The sequence below is a fragment of the Stegostoma tigrinum genome, chromosome 20 (genome assembly GCF_030684315.1).
Source record: "Stegostoma tigrinum isolate sSteTig4 chromosome 20, sSteTig4.hap1, whole genome shotgun sequence".
In the NCBI taxonomy this organism is placed as follows: Eukaryota; Metazoa; Chordata; class Chondrichthyes; order Orectolobiformes; family Stegostomatidae; genus Stegostoma; species Stegostoma tigrinum.
The window spans coordinates 48,163,228-48,183,941 of NC_081373.1; the positions used below are offsets into that span (position 1 = coordinate 48,163,228).

Below are 20,714 nucleotides of genomic sequence, written 5' to 3' on the forward strand. Positions count from 1 at the left end.
AGTGCAGATGCTTCACGAAGCGATGCCTGGGTCTGCGCTTGGTCCCACCGATGTAGAGGATGCACATCAGGAGCAAGGGATAGAGTAGGCCAAGTTGAAGAATGTACAGGTGAACCCCTGTCAGGTATGAAAGATTTGCTTTGGGCCTTGGATAGAGGTGAGGGGAGAGGTGTAGTGGCAGGTGTAGCACTCCCTACAGTTGCAGGGAAAGGTGCCGGGGCGATGGGGTTAGTGGGGTCTGTGGAGTGGATAAGGATGTCACAGAGTGAGCGATCCCTACAAAAAGCAGTTAGGGGTGGTGAGGGGAATATCTCTTTGGTTGTGGGGTTGGATTGTCGGTGGCAGAAGTGACGGAGAATGTTACACTGGATGCGGAGGTCAGTGGGATGCTATGTGAGGGCCGGGGGGTTCTGTCTTCATTTTTGATGGTGCGAGTGGTTTGAGGGCAGAATTGTGGGAAATACAAGAGTGTTGCAAGAGATGTGGTTGAGGGCATTTTTGATCACTGAAGTGGGGAAGTTGTGGTCCTTGAAATAGGAGGATATCTGGGATGTCTGGGAGTGGAACACCCCGTCTTGGGAGCAAACACGGCAGAGGCAGGGGATTTGGGAGTAGGGGATCACATTCTTGCAGGAAGGTGGTGAGGAGGTGTAGTCCAGCTAGCTATGGGAGTCGGTGGGCTTGAAATAGATGTTGGCGTTGAGGTGATTGCCAGAGATGGAGACTGAGAGTTATTGGAGATGGTCCATTTGAATTTGAAGGTGGGGTGAAAGGTGTTGGTAAAGTTGATGAACTGTTCAAGCTCCTTGTGGGAGCATGAGGCCACCCTGATACAGGCATCAATGTAGCGGAGGAAGAGGTGAGGGATAGTGCCACTGTAACAATAGAAAAGGGACTGTTCCATGTTTCTTACAAAGAGGCAGGCATAGTTCTGACCTATGCAGATGCCCATGGCCACCCCCTTAGTCTGTAGGAAGTGGGAGGAGTTATCTCCTTTAACTCCTCGGTGGGGCAGGAGCAGGCGGGGACAATGGGTTGGCCAAGGCAGTCAGGTTTGTGGATTTTGGGAAGGAGATAGAAGACAGTGGTGTGGGGTTGGGGAACGATAAGGTTGGAGCTGTGGGTGGGAGGTCACCTGAGGTGATGAGGTTATGAATGGTCTGAAAGACAATGATTTGGTGGTCAGGGGTAGGGTTATAATTGAGGGGTGGTAGGAGGAGGTGTCAGAGAGTTGGCACCTGGCTTCAGCAATGTAGAGGTCAGTGTGTTGAACCATGACTGTGCCTCCCTTATCTGCGGGCTTAGAGGTGAGGTTACGGTTGGAGCGGAGGGAGCGGAGGGTTGCACGTTCTGTGGGAGAGAGGTTGGAGTGAGTGAAAGGGTGCAGAGATTGAGGTGATCAATGTCACAATGGCAGTGAGAAATGAAGGGGTTGAGGGAGGGTAGGAGGCTGTAGGTTGGTGTCCAGGAGGATGGGGTGTGTTGGAGGTGGGAGATGGGGTCTGCAGAGGGTGGGTTAGACTTGCGCTTATAGAAATGGGCTCAGAGGCGCAGGCGGCAGAAGAAGACTTTGATATCCAGACATGAACGGATTTATTGATGGGTAGGCGCGGGGGGAAGTGAGTCCATTGCTCCTCTGTAAGGGGAAAGACTGAGGAGGGGGGGTGATGGTTAAGACGTAGCAGGGTTTGGGGTAGGGATTGGCTGTAGAGCTGGTAGCTGAGTGTGGAGATGGATTCTGTCTCAGGAGTGGAAGTGATATCGCTGGCGCCAACAGTGGCGGCAGTGGTGAGATTGGCGGCAGCAGCAGAAGTGATGTGAATTACGCTGGTAGAAGTGACGTGGTTGGCGATGTCAGCGGGAGAGGCCATGGCAGTCACATGGTTAATGGCGCCAGCCACATTGAGGAGGTTGGTCCTGAATAGGGTTGGGTTGTGGAGTGGTGGTGGAGGCCTGTGATTGTCGGTAAGCATGAGCAAGTTTAGTGTACTTACAGTTTTTGATGGCAGATAGGGTACAGAAAAGGCATTGGTTGAGAGTGAACAACGGAACACTGAACAAACATCTCCATTAACCCCTCCCACTTCCTACAAACTAAGGGGGTGGCCATGGACAGCTGTATTGGTCAGAGCTATGCCTGCCTCTTCATAGCAGGCATGGAACAGTCCTATTTTTGCTGGTCTGGCACCATCCCTCACCTCTTCTTGCGCTACATTGATGACTCTAGCTGTCTTGTGCTCCCATGAGGAGCTTGAACAGTTCATCAACTTTACCAACACCTTTCACCCCAACCTCAAGTTCGCCTGAACTATCTCCAATACTTCCTTCCCCCGCCTGTACTTCTCTGTCTCCATCTCTGGTAACCGCCACAACACTGACATCTATTTCAAGCCCACCAATTCCCATACCTAACCGGACTACACCTCCTCTCACCCATCCTCCTGCAAGAATGCAATTCCATACTCCCAATTCCTCTGTCTGCGCTACATCTACTCCCAGGATGAGGCGTTCCACTCCCACACATCCCAGCTGTCCTCCTATTTCAAGGACCGCAACACTGCCCCACCACCACCCACACCCCCCCCAGCTCCCCACTGATCGGAAATACCCTCAACCACATCTCTTGTATTTCTCATACTTGTGCCCTCAAAATCCCTCCATCCAACAAAAATAAAGACAGAATTCCCAGTCCTCACATACCACCTCACCAACCTCTGTATCTAGTGTATCATCCCCACCGACAATCCAACCCCATGACCAAAGAGATATTCCCCTCACCACCCCTAACTGCTTTTCGTAGGGATCACTCACTCTGTGACATCCTTATCCACTCCACATACCCCACTAACCCCACCGCCCCGGCACCTTTCCCTGCAACTGCAGGAAGTGCTACATCTGCCCCTGCACCTCCCCCTCACCTCTATCCAAGGCCCAAAGCAAATCTTTCACATCTGACAGGGGTTCACCTGTGCATCCTCCAACTTGGTCTACTGTATCCCTTGCTCCTGATGCGGCCTCCTCTACATCGGTGGGACCAAATGCATACCCAGGGACCGTTTTGTGGAGCATTTGCATTCTACACACAACAATTGACAACACCTTCCAGTCGCCAACTATTTTAACTCCCCCTCCCACTCCCTGGGTGACATATCCATCCTGAGTCTCCTCCAGTGCCACAATGACAGCATACACAAACTGGAGGAGTAACTCCTCATATTCCACCATGTGAGCCTAAAGCCCAATGGCTTTTACATGGAATTCATCAGTTTTAAAAGCTCCCCACCCCTGCCTCATCCCATGTCCAAACATCCCTCTCATACCGCCTGCACAACCTGTCCATCATCCTCCCCACCTATCCGCCTCATCATTCCCACCGACCAATCCCCAATACCCCCAACCTGCATCCAACCTATGACCATCCCACCTACCTATCCCCTGCCCCACACATCTTCCCTCTCACCTCCTTGACCTGACACAACCTGTCCATCTTCACTCCTACCTATCCACTCCACCCATCCCACTGATCAATTCCCACCTCACCCTACCTGCACTCACCCAACACCATCTAACCTACATTCCCCAGCCCCTCCTCTCTCTATTTATTTCTGAGCTCTCTTCCCTATCCCCATTTCTGAAGAAGGATCCCGACCTGAAACATCATCTTTCCTGCTCTTCTGATGCTGCCAGGCCTTCTGTGTTCCTCCAGCTGCATACTGTGTTGTCTCTGAATTTTGACGGTGCTCATTTTAAGTCCCTGCACTCAAGTCTGTCACAGAATTGTGAATATTCTTGGATATTCAAATTTTGAAGCACGATTCAAAAAGCTAAATTAAATTTCAAGTTAAAAAGTTGAGTGAAATGCTTTGGGCAGATCAATTTCTGCAATGTAGAATTACTGGTGCTGATCTCAATATTAGTCTAGGATTTGTGTGGTAACAAAAACACCATGTCAGGGGTTCCTTTGAAAAGTCTAAAGTCACACCCTCTCTCCGAGAGGATTTCCTCAGCCACAGCAAGAGGCAACATAGGAGAATGCTGGTCAGTATCTTCCCCGCTATGCACATCACATGATTTAGCTCTCTTCATGAAAGTAGTTACAATTGTTACATCCTGAAATCAGGGGTAAATTTCTTTATTTCGAAATCAATAGGATGTGTGTGTGAAGTCTTGAGGCAAGCATAGGTCCACCAGCTTTAAAGACCTCAACCGAATGTGATTGAGGGACACAGGTCTTGTTGCTTTTTATCTATTTGGTTGCTTGTAGCAACTCTCCTAATGCTGGCAGTTCACTCACGGATTCCATTCCAGGGGAATAGCGTGGAGAGTATCAGTTGTAATTCTGGACTTATGGTTGAGGAATTGTTGGAAATGTTCTTTCCAGAATTGTGGAATGGCATTGTCATTATTGAGAGATGGTTTTTGTCCATGTCACCTTTTGTTCTACTGGTGGCTTGAAAAGCACTTCCCACGTCATGATAGCAGGCTTAACTTTGGAACTCTCAGGCTTTCTCCTCCCACCATGTCTTTTGTTCTCCATGTATGCATTTGAGCATTGACTCTGAGCGATTGTAATCCTGCCATTTTGACTCACAAGTTGCCAAGCAATGAAGGTTTCTCATTTTCAGCATTGTTGTCACTGAACCAGATCTGGTGACAGTGGTGCTTGAACCCAATGGTCTGGCCAAGGAATCTCGGGCAGATGGCTTCATTTGATCCTACCTTTCTGAGCAGAGATAGGAGTCTGAAGGTCTTCCTGGATGGTACGAATTGCACTTAAAGAATTCCTCTCTTCATTCGAGTTACAATAAGGCTGAGAGATTGATATTCCTACTCTTGAAACTTCGCCTTGTTGTGTCTTGCTGTTAGATGGATGTTCAACAAGTCAATGATCTCCCAGCCTCAGCACATGCATCGGTTGGGTGATTCAGATATCTGACCTGAACAATAGGGGTGAGTGCTATGATCCAAGATGTTTCCTCATGATTATGTATTTGACAGAAGAGAATTTTTGCTAGAATGAGGACATGCTGAATGCACTTTGTCAACAGGAAGACACCTTTGCATTTGCTTTTCTTACACTGTTATTCCTAAATGATCCATTTCACTGGCCTATGACACCGGGGTCACTGAAACACTGGCATTTAAGACCCTCAACAAGATAATCTTTTCTGTCTATGGGATGCAAGTGGGGATTTCAGTTGCAACACAGCAGGAATACTGAGGCAATTTTTAAAATATTCATTGACAGGATGTGGGCATCGCTGGCTAGGGCATTGTTTATTGCCCATTCTGAACTGCCCAGAGTTAAGAATCAGTGACACTGCTATGGGTCTGGAGACATATGTAGGCTAGACCAGGTAAGGATGGCAGTTTCCTTCCCTAAAGGGCATGATTGAGACAAAGGAGCTTTCTGACAATCTACAACATTGCCATCACGAGCTTGGACAGGAAGTTTCTTTGATCAAACTGACACGCTGGGGAGGCTCATGACCAGATTAGAGGAGCTCCAGCCATAGCCATTGAGACATTACCGCTCAAAGCACTTCATCTCTCAAAGTAGTGCTCGCACTGTTTGACAAGTGACTTCTAACTTCTTGGAAGGCATATTCAGCAGTAACCACCCATGGTCAACTTCCAACACAAAATGGGTACAGCAAATGCAGCTCGAACTTTACCTTTACCTGGGGCCACAGGTAAAGGCAATATCACCCCCAAATGCTTCAGTAGCGACAGCAGCAGCAATGCCAGCTATTTCTCCCCCAACTGGTAGACCTCCATATACCAGACAAAAACGGTCCCGAGAACCCCATTGGAGGGAGATGAAACCATCCCCACCACCCAGAAGAAGCATAGGTCAGCAGGTGAAGTATCAGTTCTCGCTACATGGCCGAACACAAATACTTCAGGGGGCTTAGGCTCACACAGAATCTCAGGTCCCACAGCAGAACCTCGAGGTGATAGGAAGAGACTCACCTCTCCAGTCTTCTATCCATTTTTGTGATACCTCCAGCTCAAAAATATTGAAGAACTCAACCCCTTTCATGATCCTCTCATTAGAAATACTTTCTTTGACAGAGCAGCTCTCTCATACCACCCAGCCAGTCTAATTGGTTGGGGGGCCAAGTGGTAGGATGACAGTTAGCTTGCTTTGAGACAGAACAGTGGCTGAGTGCTCAGTTCAATGAATCAGGCTGCCAACCTGAAAATGCTGCTGTTGTTCATTGAGGGACCAAGAAGAAAAGAGTTGGCCCATTGAATCTATCATAAATAGTATATGCATTCAATGCTGATAATGATTTACCTACTACAGAGGATGCCTAGTGGTATTATCACCAGACTATTAATCCAGACACCCAGGACATCGAATCCTGCAAAGATTGTGGAATTTGAATTCAATAATATTCTGGGATGACCATGAAACCCTGGCTGATTGTCAAGAAAAATGCATGTGGATTGCTAACATCCTTTTGGAAGAGAAATCTGCCATACTCACATGGTCTAGCCTCCATGTGAATCCAGACTCTCAGTAATGTGATTCACTCTCAACCACCCTCTGGACATTTAGGGATGGTCAATAAATACAGACCTTTTAAAGTTTTGGCAAAGAACCGTAGCTCAGGCTGCGGTCATGGTTGTTGGCTTTCTCGCTGAGCTGGCTTGTTCTTGTTCAGATGTTTCGTCACCATGCCAGGTGACATCATCAGTGGAGCCTCTGATGAAGCGATGTAATTCTACTCTGCTTGGAATTTATACTGGCCGGTCCATTATTGTGAGTACTGTCATTTCCAGTTTTGATCTATATGGGTTTGTATATGGGCTCCAGAACTCTATATAGTAGCCCAAGCCAAACACAGACATGCATGGGAATTCCTAGAGCCATGGTTCTCCACCTGTAATGCAATCCACAAACATAGAGAATTGGGCCCCATGTACAAACCTCTACAGATCAAAACCGGAAATGACACAACTCACCACAATGGTCTAGACAGTATAAATTCCAAGTGAAGTCGAACAACATCGTTTCATCAGAGGCCTCACTGATGTCGTCAGCTGGCATCGTGGTGAAACGTCAGAATGAGAACAAGCCAGCTCAGCGAACAAGTCAACATCCTCAAATACAGGCCTAGCCAACATTGCCCATGTCTTGTGAATGAATCAAAGAAAGAAATAGATACCAAGTCATGAAAACACATCTTTGAGCAAATGTTTGTTATTTATAATTAAAATATAAGTTTCTTAAGTCACTCATGGGATGTGGGTGTCCCAGGCTAGCCAGCATTTATTGTCCATCCCTAACTGCCCAAGTTATGAGACAATCACATTGTTGTGGATCTGGAGTCACATGTAGTCCACACTAGGTAAGACAATCAACAATGGTCATCATTAAACCCTTAATTCCAGATACTTTACTGAATTCAAATTCCACCATATGTCATGGTGGGATTTGAACTCGCTCCTCAAGACATTTGTTAAGTTTCTATCTTTTGTGTCTAGCAATAGCAACACTAAGCCATTACCTCCCCATGCATATAAACTGGAAAAAAATGAGGTAATTTGTTAAAACTGATCCCACTAATTATGACTATTCCACAGGAAAAGAGTGTGCAGTGCAGTGATCTCAGAAATTTGCTGAGCAGTACACATTTTAATAGCATCACCTGGAAGACTGATGATGACTTGTGAACATTAATATCGGAATGTTTTCACCTCTCATATCTCATCTCTGGTCACAGATATTAGTCGCTGGCACCACTTGCCAGCTGTAAGTGGCTACCCATGTTAAGTATGGATGGTAACCTTACTGGGGATTGCAGTCTAAAATTGCCAAATGAAAATTAAAGATAAGCAAAAGTAAGAAGTGATGCATTACTGTTGGAAGTAGATGAAATCCAACTAACAACATCTTAACAGAAGTGACAGAAGGGTTGCTCTCGCAACAAGAGAAAAGTAAATTCTATCTCCAGGGCTTTTGATAACTACATCCAGTCCTCTCACTTGGCTTTGTAATTTCCCAGCTTTACTGTTGATTGCAGTAACTTAAAGGGATATGTGAATTATGTAGCATTGGAAAGGAGAGAGAATAAGGTGAAAATAAAGACCAACAACAAATCAGACCCAACCACACAAAACTAAAACTGACTGTTTTATAGTCAAGAGTTCTTTGTGTATTATGTATGCTGTTTAAGTTACGTAAGCACAGTTTTACTGCTGTTCTTCAGTGCAAGAAGCTGTGTGCTGCACTAATTATATAAGAGGCAGTCAATGAGATGTAACTGCAGCAATAATGTCCAGCATTTAGTTAAGTAGTCACTAAAGACTTTGAAATAGTGAATGCCAGAACATTATTGCTTTTTGCTGATGAATTTCACTCTGGGATTCCATCATAAAAGACAGCAAAAGCCCCTTAAGTCAAAAGGAAAAGAAAGAACTTTAATGCACATGAAGGAAGATCAACCTGGGCAAATGTTTCAATGTGTGCTACTTCTCCATTAAAAACCCCTCAGAGAGTTAATTAAGGCAGCAATATCATGAGATAACCAGGGCATCAAATTTTGCACTTGAAGGAAAATACTTGGAATAATGGAAAGCATTAATGAAATGTTTCATTGGAGTGCTTCACAATTGTGTGTGTTGACCAAAAATTCTAATTCCACAAATCAAAAAAAGGCACAAAAGAGTGAAACTATTTACAGTGCCAGGGTCCGGAGTTCAATCCCACTCTTGGGCAACATCAGTGTGGAATTTGCACATTCTCCCCATTTCCTACAGGTGTCCTTGTTTTCTCCCACAGACCAAAGATGTGTATAGGTGGACTGGCCATGCTAAATTGCCCATAGTGTTCAGTGATATGCAGGCTGGGTGGATTAGCAATGGGAAATGCAGGGTTACCGGGATATACTAGGTATGTGGGTCTGAGTGTGTTGCTTTTTGAAGGGCTGGTGTGGATTCAGTGGGCTGAATGGCCTGCTTCCACACTATAAGGATTCTATGAATGAGTGTTATATAAACTTTCAACATATTAATGCTGTTTTTAACAAACATGATAACCACTACAAAAAGTGATGCACTGGCAGTGGAAGACCTGATGCAAATCCAATGTCCCATTTATGGAGGACTCAGTGAAAAGGATTGGCAGGAACAGCAGAGGGATATAAAGACAGATGCCGTTCCCAAACTGTTGCCATAGCCTACTGCTATGTTCATGGCAAGTAAAATAATCTGACTGAACACAGACACTTGGACTTGAATAATATCAGTAATAAAAACATGCATGGCTTCTGACTTGCACTCTGCTTAACTGAGGCAGAAACATGATGTGACATTGTTATCTTTCTTGGCTGAAATAGAATGACAGGGTCAATCAATATAGTTTACGTCAATAAGTCAACCCAGTACCACTATCATCAACTTACTCAAACATCAAAATAGCTATACATCGCAGATGTGTGCAGGTGGACTGGCCATGCTAAATTGCCCATAGTGTCCACTGATATGCAAGCTGGGTGGATTAGCAATGGCGAATGCAGGGTTACCAAGGTAGAGTAGGTGTGTACATCGCAGATGATGTGGATATTGGATGGGGACACAGGGTTTAGAAAACCAAACAGTGCTGGATACAGGAATTTGGTGAGCAAAATATCAGAAGCTAGATTCAGGTTTCACAAATCTATCTTTATGAAAAAGCATATTTTAAACAACCTTCAAGGAATCCACAAGGTGAATTTTATGTAGTCATGAACACGTGTATAGACACATTGGGGTGGAGCATTTAACAATCAATGTGGCACCTTCAGTGCAGATAATTTCTCTCATGTGTAACTTCATGTAATTATGATTATAACTGTCTTATTTCAAGTTAGTTTCCTGTAAAGCAAAACTCAAGAGTACTCAGCCAATTACAATAGAAGTCATAACCCTCCAATTCCTAAGTTACACAATTTCCCAGTGTCAACAGGCTTCGTGAAAATATACAGATAACCTTGAATCAGGGAGTTGCAGGCTTCAAAAGTCCTCAATGATATGGGTCAATAGACTAAGATGTTCTGCAGTAGTGGTACACATGCAATATTCCAGGATCATACAGTATTGTCAGGGCATGCACACAATAGGACTATTAAGCATCTCTACACAAGGGATAGTACACTTATTAAACAACATATTGTTCTGGGTGGTCAGGACAACATTGGAAGCATCTGAATCAGTTGTAACAGCTGCCACATCTACAGTATGTGGCAGTCCCACCTGCAGTGAGATTCCACATCAAACAAGTCCACCTATTCTGTTCATTACGGAGTCACTAACTACAAGGCATTAGAAATAAAAATCACACCATTTGAACTGAGCACTGCACTGAGTATTTCTATATAGATGCTTAAAATAAAGAATAACAGAAAAAGGCTGGAATAATTAATATGTGGATTAATGCAGTAATTGTGGGAGAAGGTGGTACAGAAGAAAATAAATCAAGTCTGAATTGAAGTTTTTTTTTAATGAGTCACCTCTATTACTTTATTGGTACATCTTGGATTAGGACCTGTGATATCAAATCTTCCTTTTCGTACTGCAGATTCAGCAGTTACTTCCCATTATTATTCTCAGCCACCTGCTCTGAAACATCGTTTGTATTCTGTTGTTCTTTCTCTTCGACTCTTTTGTGAACTGGATGATATGTAGTAGATGTAACTATCATATTTAAACTTTTGATGCAATTTTACTGTACACCTCTGCTGATTAATCCGGATTTTGGAGTCTGTTCATTCTATGAACATCTTTGTTGCAGCATATGCTTTACTTGCATTATGTTCTGTCTGTACCTGTCACAAAGATATCATGACTGATGAGGTGAAGAGCATAACCTTGGTTGCCTGGAAGCTAACCACATTTGATGACATTCTTTTCTTTGAGTTTGGAGACTGTGTGCTAAGACTGAATGTCAAGATTAAAAAATATATAATCTAGGTTTCCACTAAGACAGTGTACACTTTATATCAAAAGAAGGCATTGCACCATGGACAAAATTTACCTTTGCCCCTTAAGCCAGTACCAGCAGAAGAGCCCATGACTTTGTCGGACAGGTCAGTGTAGCCATGTGGGTACTGAAATGTATCAGCAATGTCCCTTGGGGTATTCATAGGGAATGAGGATCAAAGCCCAGTGCACAGAAGTAGTTACAAAACCAGGGCTACAGAATGGAGTAAATACTAAAATTTCAAGAAATCGAACACTCCTGTGGTGCAAACAAGTTATGACAGATGTCTGGCGATGATTGAGGTTAAAAACTGAAAGAACTGCAGATGCTGTAAATCAGGAACAAAAACAGAAGTTGCTGGAAAAGCTCAGCAGGTCTGGCAGCATCTGTGAAGAAGAAAATCACAGTTAATGTTTCCAGTCTGGTGATACTTCCTCAGACGACTGAGGTTGTTGGATTGGAAATAGTAAACAGGGATACATTCAGTGAGGCAGAGAAGGTGGGTTTAGAATGATCCTGGTTAGTGGCGACTATTTCTGCTCTATTTGTGATGTTCTTCACTTTTGATTGGTTGCTTAATTACAACAGGAATCATATGCAAATATTACTAGCCATAACTTACAACTTTATGTTTTCCACGCAAACATATTTGCACATTATTCACTCTAAATGTAGTGCATTCATAGCCAGAATTATTTGTGCTTTATTTACCTGTAACTGCAGAATAATTATTCCAGCTTCATTGTTTTCTGGTACAGAAACTACGTAGGTTGATTGTGAGAATACAGGGCTGTTGTCATCAACATCAAGAACTCTGATTGGTATAGTCACAGTTGAGTGACGAGGATCCACTGCTCCATCTGAAGCCTCTACAAGTAGATCATACTTTTCTTCTGTTTCTCTGTCCAAGGATGTCAAAGTGTAAATGCTGCCATTTGATGTGATTCTGAACAGGTTATTGAAGTTTGCTAAGCTGTACCGAATTTGCCCATTGACACCAGCATCTGGATCAGTAGCCTGAGAAGACATAACGTAAGTGTATTAATGTGGTCACAAATTTCTGAAAACATTTCAAAATGAACCCATACGCATTTAACAATATGACATTTAGTGCATCATATTTGAGGTCTTGGTTATAAAAACATTCATGCTTATGCATTCATTTTGAATCCAGATCTGTCATAGTAGCAATTTATAACATTTTCAAAGCAGGATCACATCGTTATACTTGTCAAAAGTGCTATTTCTCAAAATACAAGATATGAAAATCCACATTCAGCATATGTTTCCCCTTTTTCAATAAGTAACAGGATTGCATAGCAGGGAAAGGAGCCATTTGTTTTGGTGAAAAGATTATACAGCACTTAAAGATTAAACAGAAGCGGTCCAAAAAACCCTTGCAAAAACAGAAATGCAACTCAGCTTCAACATTAGAAAAGTAAATCTTCTATGCCAATGCAATACTTATAATATTTTAGTGATATGATCAATTCATGTAATTAATATCATCATCACACAGTGATTATGATAAATCAGTTAGCCCTTACATTCATTTTGTGTCAGTGCACTTTTACTCAACACACTTTCGTGAATTTGGGGGTACAAATAGCTAGCACGCAGCTGTTGCTGCCTGCAATGATTGGCTAAATTCAAAGGAGAGCAGAACACCAGTACTCATTGTGAAAAATTACTAGGTAAAAATGAAGCAAAAGAAAAAGAAAATGTAGAGCCTCAAACAAGAGCTGTTAGCTCTCTCAATTGGATGTAAAGATCCTGTGGCTCTTTTCACAGATTAATAAGTACATTAAAATGCACTGTAAATGTAGGGAGAAAAAAACCCAGCAAAGTTTGTTTCTTATTTAAAAATTCCATTGCACATGAAGTCGTTCCATCTAATCATTTCAAAGTAAGCATGATAGAAAAAAAATGTAATCCTGCTGAAAAAATGAAAAGGTATTCAGATATTTAAATATTTCATTGGTATTCTGCAGCCTTGTTGAAGCAAAGACACAAATTATTTCAAGGCACTGTGGCACATGTAGCTAGCAAATTTAAAATAAAAAGGAGTGGACGCAAAATCTTTTAAATGTTCACCGATCCTGTTGTGTTAAGGGCTTCAGGAGAACAGGTGAAACATGAGATGATGTCAAGGTACTGCTCATCACTGAGCATAGATAGCACAATCCTAATTTCCTAACATCCATTCCATATTGCACACCAGGGCAGATAATCCAAAAAGGCACCTTCACAGCTCTACGATGTTATTGAATGAAAGTTTCAACATGGACATAAAATTACTGCATCCCTTTATCCTTTTCAGTCCAAATACAGCTATTTAGATGCTGTTTGATCTGATTTACAATATTTATTATCACTTTTGTCAGTCAGATACATTAGGTATACTTAGGCGACTCTTGGACACATGGATGATAGTAAAATGAAAGGTATGCAAGTCAATTTTGACCTTAGAGTAGGATGATAGGTGGGCACAACATCGTGGGACGCAGGGACTGTACTGTGCTGTATTGTTCTATGTTCTATGTTATGGACCAGACCAAATCCCATCAAAACATATTTAGGAAATAATCTGGACACTGACGTTTTCTTATTTTAAAGTTAAGCGAAGGGATTGCATTCCAGATGCAATTCCATTGGCCAAACCATCAACTTTAAGCAAAACACGCTTTATCTTTACACTTCAGTTAAAATACGGACAAAATAAAAATAAAACAATTGGCTTAACTGTAACTATTGAAATGCTCAATAAAGTTACATACGCATAATATTTATTAACTCTTCTAACATTGTAACATCACATAAACACATCCTTAGCAACGGCAAATTCAGTGAAATAGGTTGTTTCACATGCAATTCCAGCAGAGGAAGAGAACCTCAAATTTTGGCTTTAACAAAGAGAGGAATAAGAGCTGCCATACCCAGCTTCAAGACCCCAACAAATGCAGAAAGCCAACGCTGAAAATTCTGGTTCTGTGGGAGATTGACCCCACCATTCAGTCTGTTTCTGTTGTTCCAACTTTAAAAGAAAGCCCCTGGGCCTCACAAGCTGTTTACTTTATTGGATTTGAGCAGACTGCTTGCTACCTGAGTCCCAATCTTTCTTTACGAAAATAACCAGGACAAAGCACAATTTTTAAAGCCATAGAATCGTCATATTTCAATGGAAGGCACAGGGACTGAAACAGTGGCCATTAATTGAGGTTAATATTTTCATGCCTGTAGTAATTTGGTTCTAGGTTGGCAAATATTGATCACTGATTACATTGCTGTTTTCCGTATCACAAATAGTTGTCTTGGCATTGTACTCTACATTCACAAGAATTGACATAGCGGCAAGTTGACCATTCTTATATCTGTAACTTGAGTCTTAGAAACTAGTTTTCTCATAGTCAAAAATCACCTTGATTGAAGCTAAGACGCAGCTGATGTGGAATATTAAAAAGGGAGTGATTTCATGGTTCACCAAATAACATTTCTCTGCTTGAAACTGTCTTTTGACTATAATTCAACACCTGTTTTGGAATATTGGTCAGTTACGAGATTGAAATATATGAATAACATTCATCCATTAATGCTAAATATACTGAAGTGAAAGTATTCTTGCATAAATTATCAGCATTCTCCTGAGGTATTTACATTAATGGATGCGTACATATAATGATGCCTTTCTGTTACAGAACATATTAGGGTATTATTTAGTCTAAGTAACAGAAACTTTGGGGTCTTGGAATTTTTAAGGTGGCAATTTTTTTTGGTAACTGTTAATGTGAAAAGGAAACATTGATTATTTTCTTTCCTTGGAGATCTTAATGCTTCAGACAAATATCTTTTACATATTAATTTTTTTGTTACTCAAAACTTTATTTTATTTTGTTTTATTCAGCTTGGTATGCAGGGTCAACCATGGAGCACTTTCCAACCAATGACCTGTGAAAGTGATGTGCCTCCCTCACACATATATAACTCCCTCACAAATATAACTATTTCATTCTCAAGTCTATGTTTCAATATTAAGATTCATAGTTTGGTTCAGGCCAACAAATGTAGCCCTTTTTTGAATTTCTTTTCATAGTCATGTTTCCAACATTTTGTTATTATTTATTTGAATTAGATTCTACTTTATTAATGGGAAATTATTTTTCTATTTTGTACCTCAGTAAAATAAGAATCCCGTCAAACAATTCTTTTAATCAAGCCAAAATCAGCTTTGGTTGCTTACCAGATTCTACGATAGGTAATGCCAAAAACATTGTTACTTTCAGTGTTTATATCCTTCTTACTTGTTACACCATTTGAAAGAGTGGGAAGTCTATGTAGACCGATGTTAGGTTTGGAACACAGTCCAGAAGCAAAAAATCTTCATCCATTTTGGCTTTTTGCACTTTGTCTAAGGTCTTAGGGTCAAACTTGCAAAGAAAAGCCAGGCAGCATCAGCACTTTGGGTCACAGTGGAAGTGCTTTAGTACTAATCATCAACCTATTCCATTCTTCAAAATAAAACACTGATTTAATATGTATTATTTATCTTATATAATAGGAGATAAGTCTTATAGTCTTCTTTTTGACCTTCTTTATTCTATGTTTTGGGCTTCCATGTATCAACTCTGTAAGTCTCTATTCCCTGTGCCTTTGGGAGCATCTGAAATACCTTTTTTAACAAGGCAGACTTTTGGCAATGTGGTCAGGATTACAACAATAACTATTAGGAAAAATACTTAACAAAAAATGAACAGCTTAATAATGAACGGTACATACACAGTCAAGGTAGAAATATTTCTGAATATTTGAAAGGAAAATGATAAATGGTAGCAATCAAGATGTAAAGCTATTCTGTTGTTAAAAAAAAGTTTTCTTTCATTTTTTATCTTATCACTGTGAGAATTCACACAGTCTGATCTCTATATTTTAGCTCTGGACAAGGAAACAAAGTTTTTGCAGCTTCTGTAATTTGGCAGGGTACAGGCTTATTGAAAATTTAGAGCCTAAATTATCTCTGTTTACTCTGTAAATCTGTTCCCAGATTTGGCACCCACGCTGAAACTCATGGACTAATGTTTATCATAGTTATAGGCTTTGGTCCTTGTAAGCAATTACAAAGGATTCTGAATTTCTGCACCTACAGGGTCTGGCCAATCCTATCCTTAGGCCGACTTGTTTAGCTGAAAAGTTAAGTACATCAAATTTCAGCTGTTGCCAGCTGAGAATGGAACATTTCAGTTTCAGTTAACATCCTTTCATCCAAGTACAGAATTTGATTCTAATTTAGAAATCCTTTAGTTTCAAGAAGATGGGCGAGGGGAAGTACTGTGAGGTCTTGAGAGTAACTTCATCTTCAGATTTTAGAGCCTTTGCAGCTAGGCAAGACTCATTGTGCGGATTTATGGGGTCCCTTGCCCACTTGGCTTGTTGCCATAAAAATATAAGCCTCAATTAAAAATAAACACATTTGATCCCAACTTTTTACTTATCTACTTGGCACAGTCTGGATTGGAGGGTTGGGCACTTAACATGAGGGAAGTCAGATACTCTTTTGCACAGAGTTCAGATTGTAACGTATAATTCAACACACAGAAAAGGTGAACACCCCTCTTCAATATATTTAAGCATGCAGATCACACCTGGTCATGTCAGGAGAACCTAATCTGCAATCAAGGATGATCGTCCAACTGGTCAAAAGAATCCAACCAACAATTTTTTAAGTGGCTTTACGTATATCTTTATTTGGGAGAAAGGAGTCGATGAAGTCTTCCCCAAGATCTCACAAGGAGTTGTTGACAACGTTAATCCCAGCCGGAGACTCCCCCACCTGCTAAGTGATTGCAGACCAACAGTCCCAATCATGGCAACTGGACAAGTCTAGGCTTGACCAGTTCAGGTGGGTCATGACGTAAATTTATGGTCATGATTTATTAAATGTTCCCAGATTTGGCATTCACGCTGAAACTCATAAACAACTTAACCAGAACCCTTTTATAATTTGGATCATTTTTAATCAGTGCCAATGCTTCTTATACCTTACACAACATGATAACAAAAATATGGATACTGGAAATGCAAGTATACAATTTAGGAGCAGTAGTAGGCCATTTGCCTCTTGAGCCTGCTCCACCACTCAGTATAATCATAGCTAATCTATTAGCGTTTTGAACTACATATTCCCATCTATGACAAATAACCTTTAATTTCACTGGCTAACAAGAATCTGTTAACTGCTGCCTTAAAAATATTCAATGACTCCACTTCAGGAGGCAGGAAGTACCAAAGGTGAACTATGGTGAAACAGATCAAAAGTCTCTTCTTTTCTGCCTTAAAAGGGCAGCTCCTAATTTTTAAACTATACCCCGACAGAAACCAATGGAAATACTCAACAGGCAGGTGTTTCAACGCTTTCTGTTTTTATTTCTTTTACCACATTGACAAACCTCTAACAGGGAACTACTCTTTTTTTTAAGGATGTGCAACTGATGTTTTGAAAAAACTATGCAATATATATTTCACAGCAGTCATTTTATACTGTGTACTGCATTGACTTTGACAATTCATTTCAGTTTACCCTGCAAGGTACCAGCAGAGGTGTCTAACCATCAGAAATATTGTTCAACACATGCCAAAATCTCATCAACTTAGCATCTTCCCTACTGGGTTGAAGACCTGTTGTGTTAGAGCTAATAATTCATCTTGAAAAAGTCAACTTTGTATTCTTTCATCACTGTAGAACAGTTTATAAATGCTGAACTCCCTCAAACATTGTACAGTTTGAGGTTGCTTAGAAATGGCCAATTATAGTGATTGTAACAAGGTCAGTCAGGACCTCATAGAATACGAGTTCCCTGATTGGAGCTGTTAACCTGGTCCAATCAGGGAGCCCTGGCTGACTGATAAGAACAGGAGGGTCAGACATCCTGTTCACTCTGAGAGCTGGCTAAGGGAGCTGGATCAGTGTCAAAGACTTTCCATGTGTAAATAAAGGGTGACTTAACAAGGGGATACCAGCCTCGGTGGAGTCATTTCAGCAATAAACAAAGCTGATGGCCCTATGCAGTACTGAGGGATTGTTTCCCTCTTTGAGGGGTCATCTTTTGGAAGAGAATTTATGCCAAAGCTATATTTACCTGCTCAGTTCAGTGTAAAAATTGTCACGCTATTATTTTGAAAATAGCTGGGGAGTTATCCATGGTGTCTCAGCTAAAATGTAACAATGTCCTGAGAAATGTTTATCACTCAATCAGCTTTACAAACATTGATTATCTGCTCATTATCACATTGCTGTTGTGAGACATTATACTATGACTCTCTTTATTAACTCACTCACAAGTGCACTTTATTGACTACGTTTCTGTTCACTCATTCATAAAACTGCATTTTATACTACATTTTACTCTTACAAGATAAGCTAAATTTCCAACTCATTACTGCTTAACGACCACATGCTACAAACGGTGTTTCAACCTGTTTCTGTATCAAAGGTTACCCCAGAATAAGTGTTAATGCTATAACGTATTCAGAACAATGCAATTGCCACCATCATGCCTCCATAATTCACTCAAAACTATGGAAATATAATAATATTAATTAGCACTTAGCAACTGTATCTAGGGTCATGACTAGGTTTCAGAACATCAAACAGTTTCCTCACTAGTATGTACTTTTTAAATACATATTAAATAGGGCCACTACCCCATTTAAGAAACTTACTATCAAAACAGTGCCTCTGTGAAACTGCATGAATGAATGTGTAAGAACTGTCAAAACTAGCAATAGTAAATCACATCTCATGAGCCAACTGTGGGAGATCAGTTTAATACCCTCTGTACTTTAGTATACATATAATTTCTCATTTATTTAGATCAGACAGGTCTATCATTTTTACTGACTACTAAAGTCAAGATTATGTAAACTCAGACCATTCAGACATTCTCATCCCATCAGGAGCAACAGCCAGCATTTAGCAAGTGTTTAAACGATCTCCTGCTTCCCCAGGACAGATGTCGTAAAATAGATTCAACTATGTGACACCACAGTGCTAAAATGTTAATAAAAACTGTGAATAGAAGATGCTACTGTAAAACTGTAGTTGGGATTCCATCACTGCCCTGAACTGTGCCACGGCAGATGCTCAATGAAGAGGCTATATTCACCACTCACCGATCTCAGTCATTACTGGACACAACCCAACACTATTTATGGTAGTTTGCTGTGCATACTTTAGCTGTTTTATGCCCTACACTCTTACATCAGTTAGACTTTAAGAAGTACTTCTTTGGGTATAAAGTGCTTTAGCATGATTGGTAGTCATGGAAAATGCCAAATGACAAAACACCTTTTGTCTGTCTTTCTGTAAAATAATCAATGAAAGTATACTTTCAGGGAACAGTTCACAACTGATAAAAGTGGACCAAGTCTCGTATGTTCATCTACAGTGAAAAGAAAGTACTAGGGCATTGAGTATAGTTCTGGTCACAGCATTATAAGAAGGATGTGGGTTAGATAGGGTGGATAGGGAGAGCCTTTTTCCTAGGATGGTGACAGCGAGCACGAGGGGGCATAGCTTTAAATTGAGGGGGCGAAAGATATAGGACAGAAGTCAGACGTAGTTTCTTTACTCAGCGAGTAGTAAGGGAATGGAACATTTTGCCTGCAACGGTAGTAGATTCGTCAACTTTAGGTACATTTAAGTCATCATTGGATAAGCATATAGACGTACATGCAATAGTGTAGGTTAGATGGGCTTGAGATCGGTATGACAGGTCGGCACAACGTCGAGGGCCAAAGGGCCTGTACTGCGCTGTAATGTTCTATGTTCTATGTTCAATGGAGCAGTAAACAAGAAAAGTTCATTCATCCCTTTGTCCATGCACACCATTCAGGCTGTGGCTGATGTGCACCTCATCTCCATTTACTTGTCATAGCTCCATACCCTTTCGTGCCATTATCATAACTTTCCCTCAGCAGTACAAGTGAATTGGACATGAATGGACTCAAGGGTTGTCTGCTGTTGGAACCTGATTTCATTCATTGAAACTGAAAATGATTGCATTTGTCACTTTTAATCCTTCAAAATGTGTAATCAATGTACAATTTGTGTATCCACAGTGAATCATCAAATCCCTACTGTGTAGAAACAGGCCCTTCGGCCCAACAAGTCCACACCAACCCTTGGAGAGCACACTCAGACCTATCTGCCTATAACCCACCTAATCTACATGTCCCTGAACACTACAGGCAATTTAGCATGGCCAATCCACCAAGCCTGCACATTTTTGGACTGCAGGAGGAAACCAGAGCACCCGGAAGAAACCCACATAGACATGGGGAGAATGTGCAAACTCCATGCAGACAGTCGCCCAAGAGTGGTATCGAACCCAGGGTCCCTGGTGCTGAGAGGCATCAATGCTAACCACTGAGCCACCATGCTGCCCAGTTGAGACACTATTCCTAAAGAGAGGCAGGACCGATTCCTTTGTTAGGTAATGTACTAGTGCTACTGGGTAACCTAACTTGGGAGGAGTATACAATCCAGGTAGTAATGCAGATGTGAAGAATAGTGGGAGAAACAGATAGCATTAGAAAAGAGTGAGGTATTAAGTGTGTTCAGGCTAATAGGGAAAATAATGAAGTCTATTGTGATGATTGCGATAAATAATCTTTGCTAAAGTACAGACTCAGATAGCCACATGGAAATATGATGTTGTGGCGAAAGCAGTGACTATTCAAAGAAAGACAGGAC

At 41.4% G+C, this 20,714-nt stretch overlaps 1 protein-coding gene across 1 annotated transcript in view; it reads right to left on the reverse strand.

The window, feature by feature from the left end:
• The window catches only part of pcdh15b (protocadherin-related 15b), a 799,002-nt gene that overhangs the window by 267,281 nt on the left and 511,007 nt on the right, over positions 1–20,714 (reverse strand). Inside the window, exon 22 of the mRNA XM_059653150.1 lies at positions 11,681–11,986. Within this exon, the coding sequence (XP_059509133.1) occupies positions 11,681–11,986 (306 nt within the window). The remainder of the gene's footprint in view (positions 1–11,680; positions 11,987–20,714) is intronic.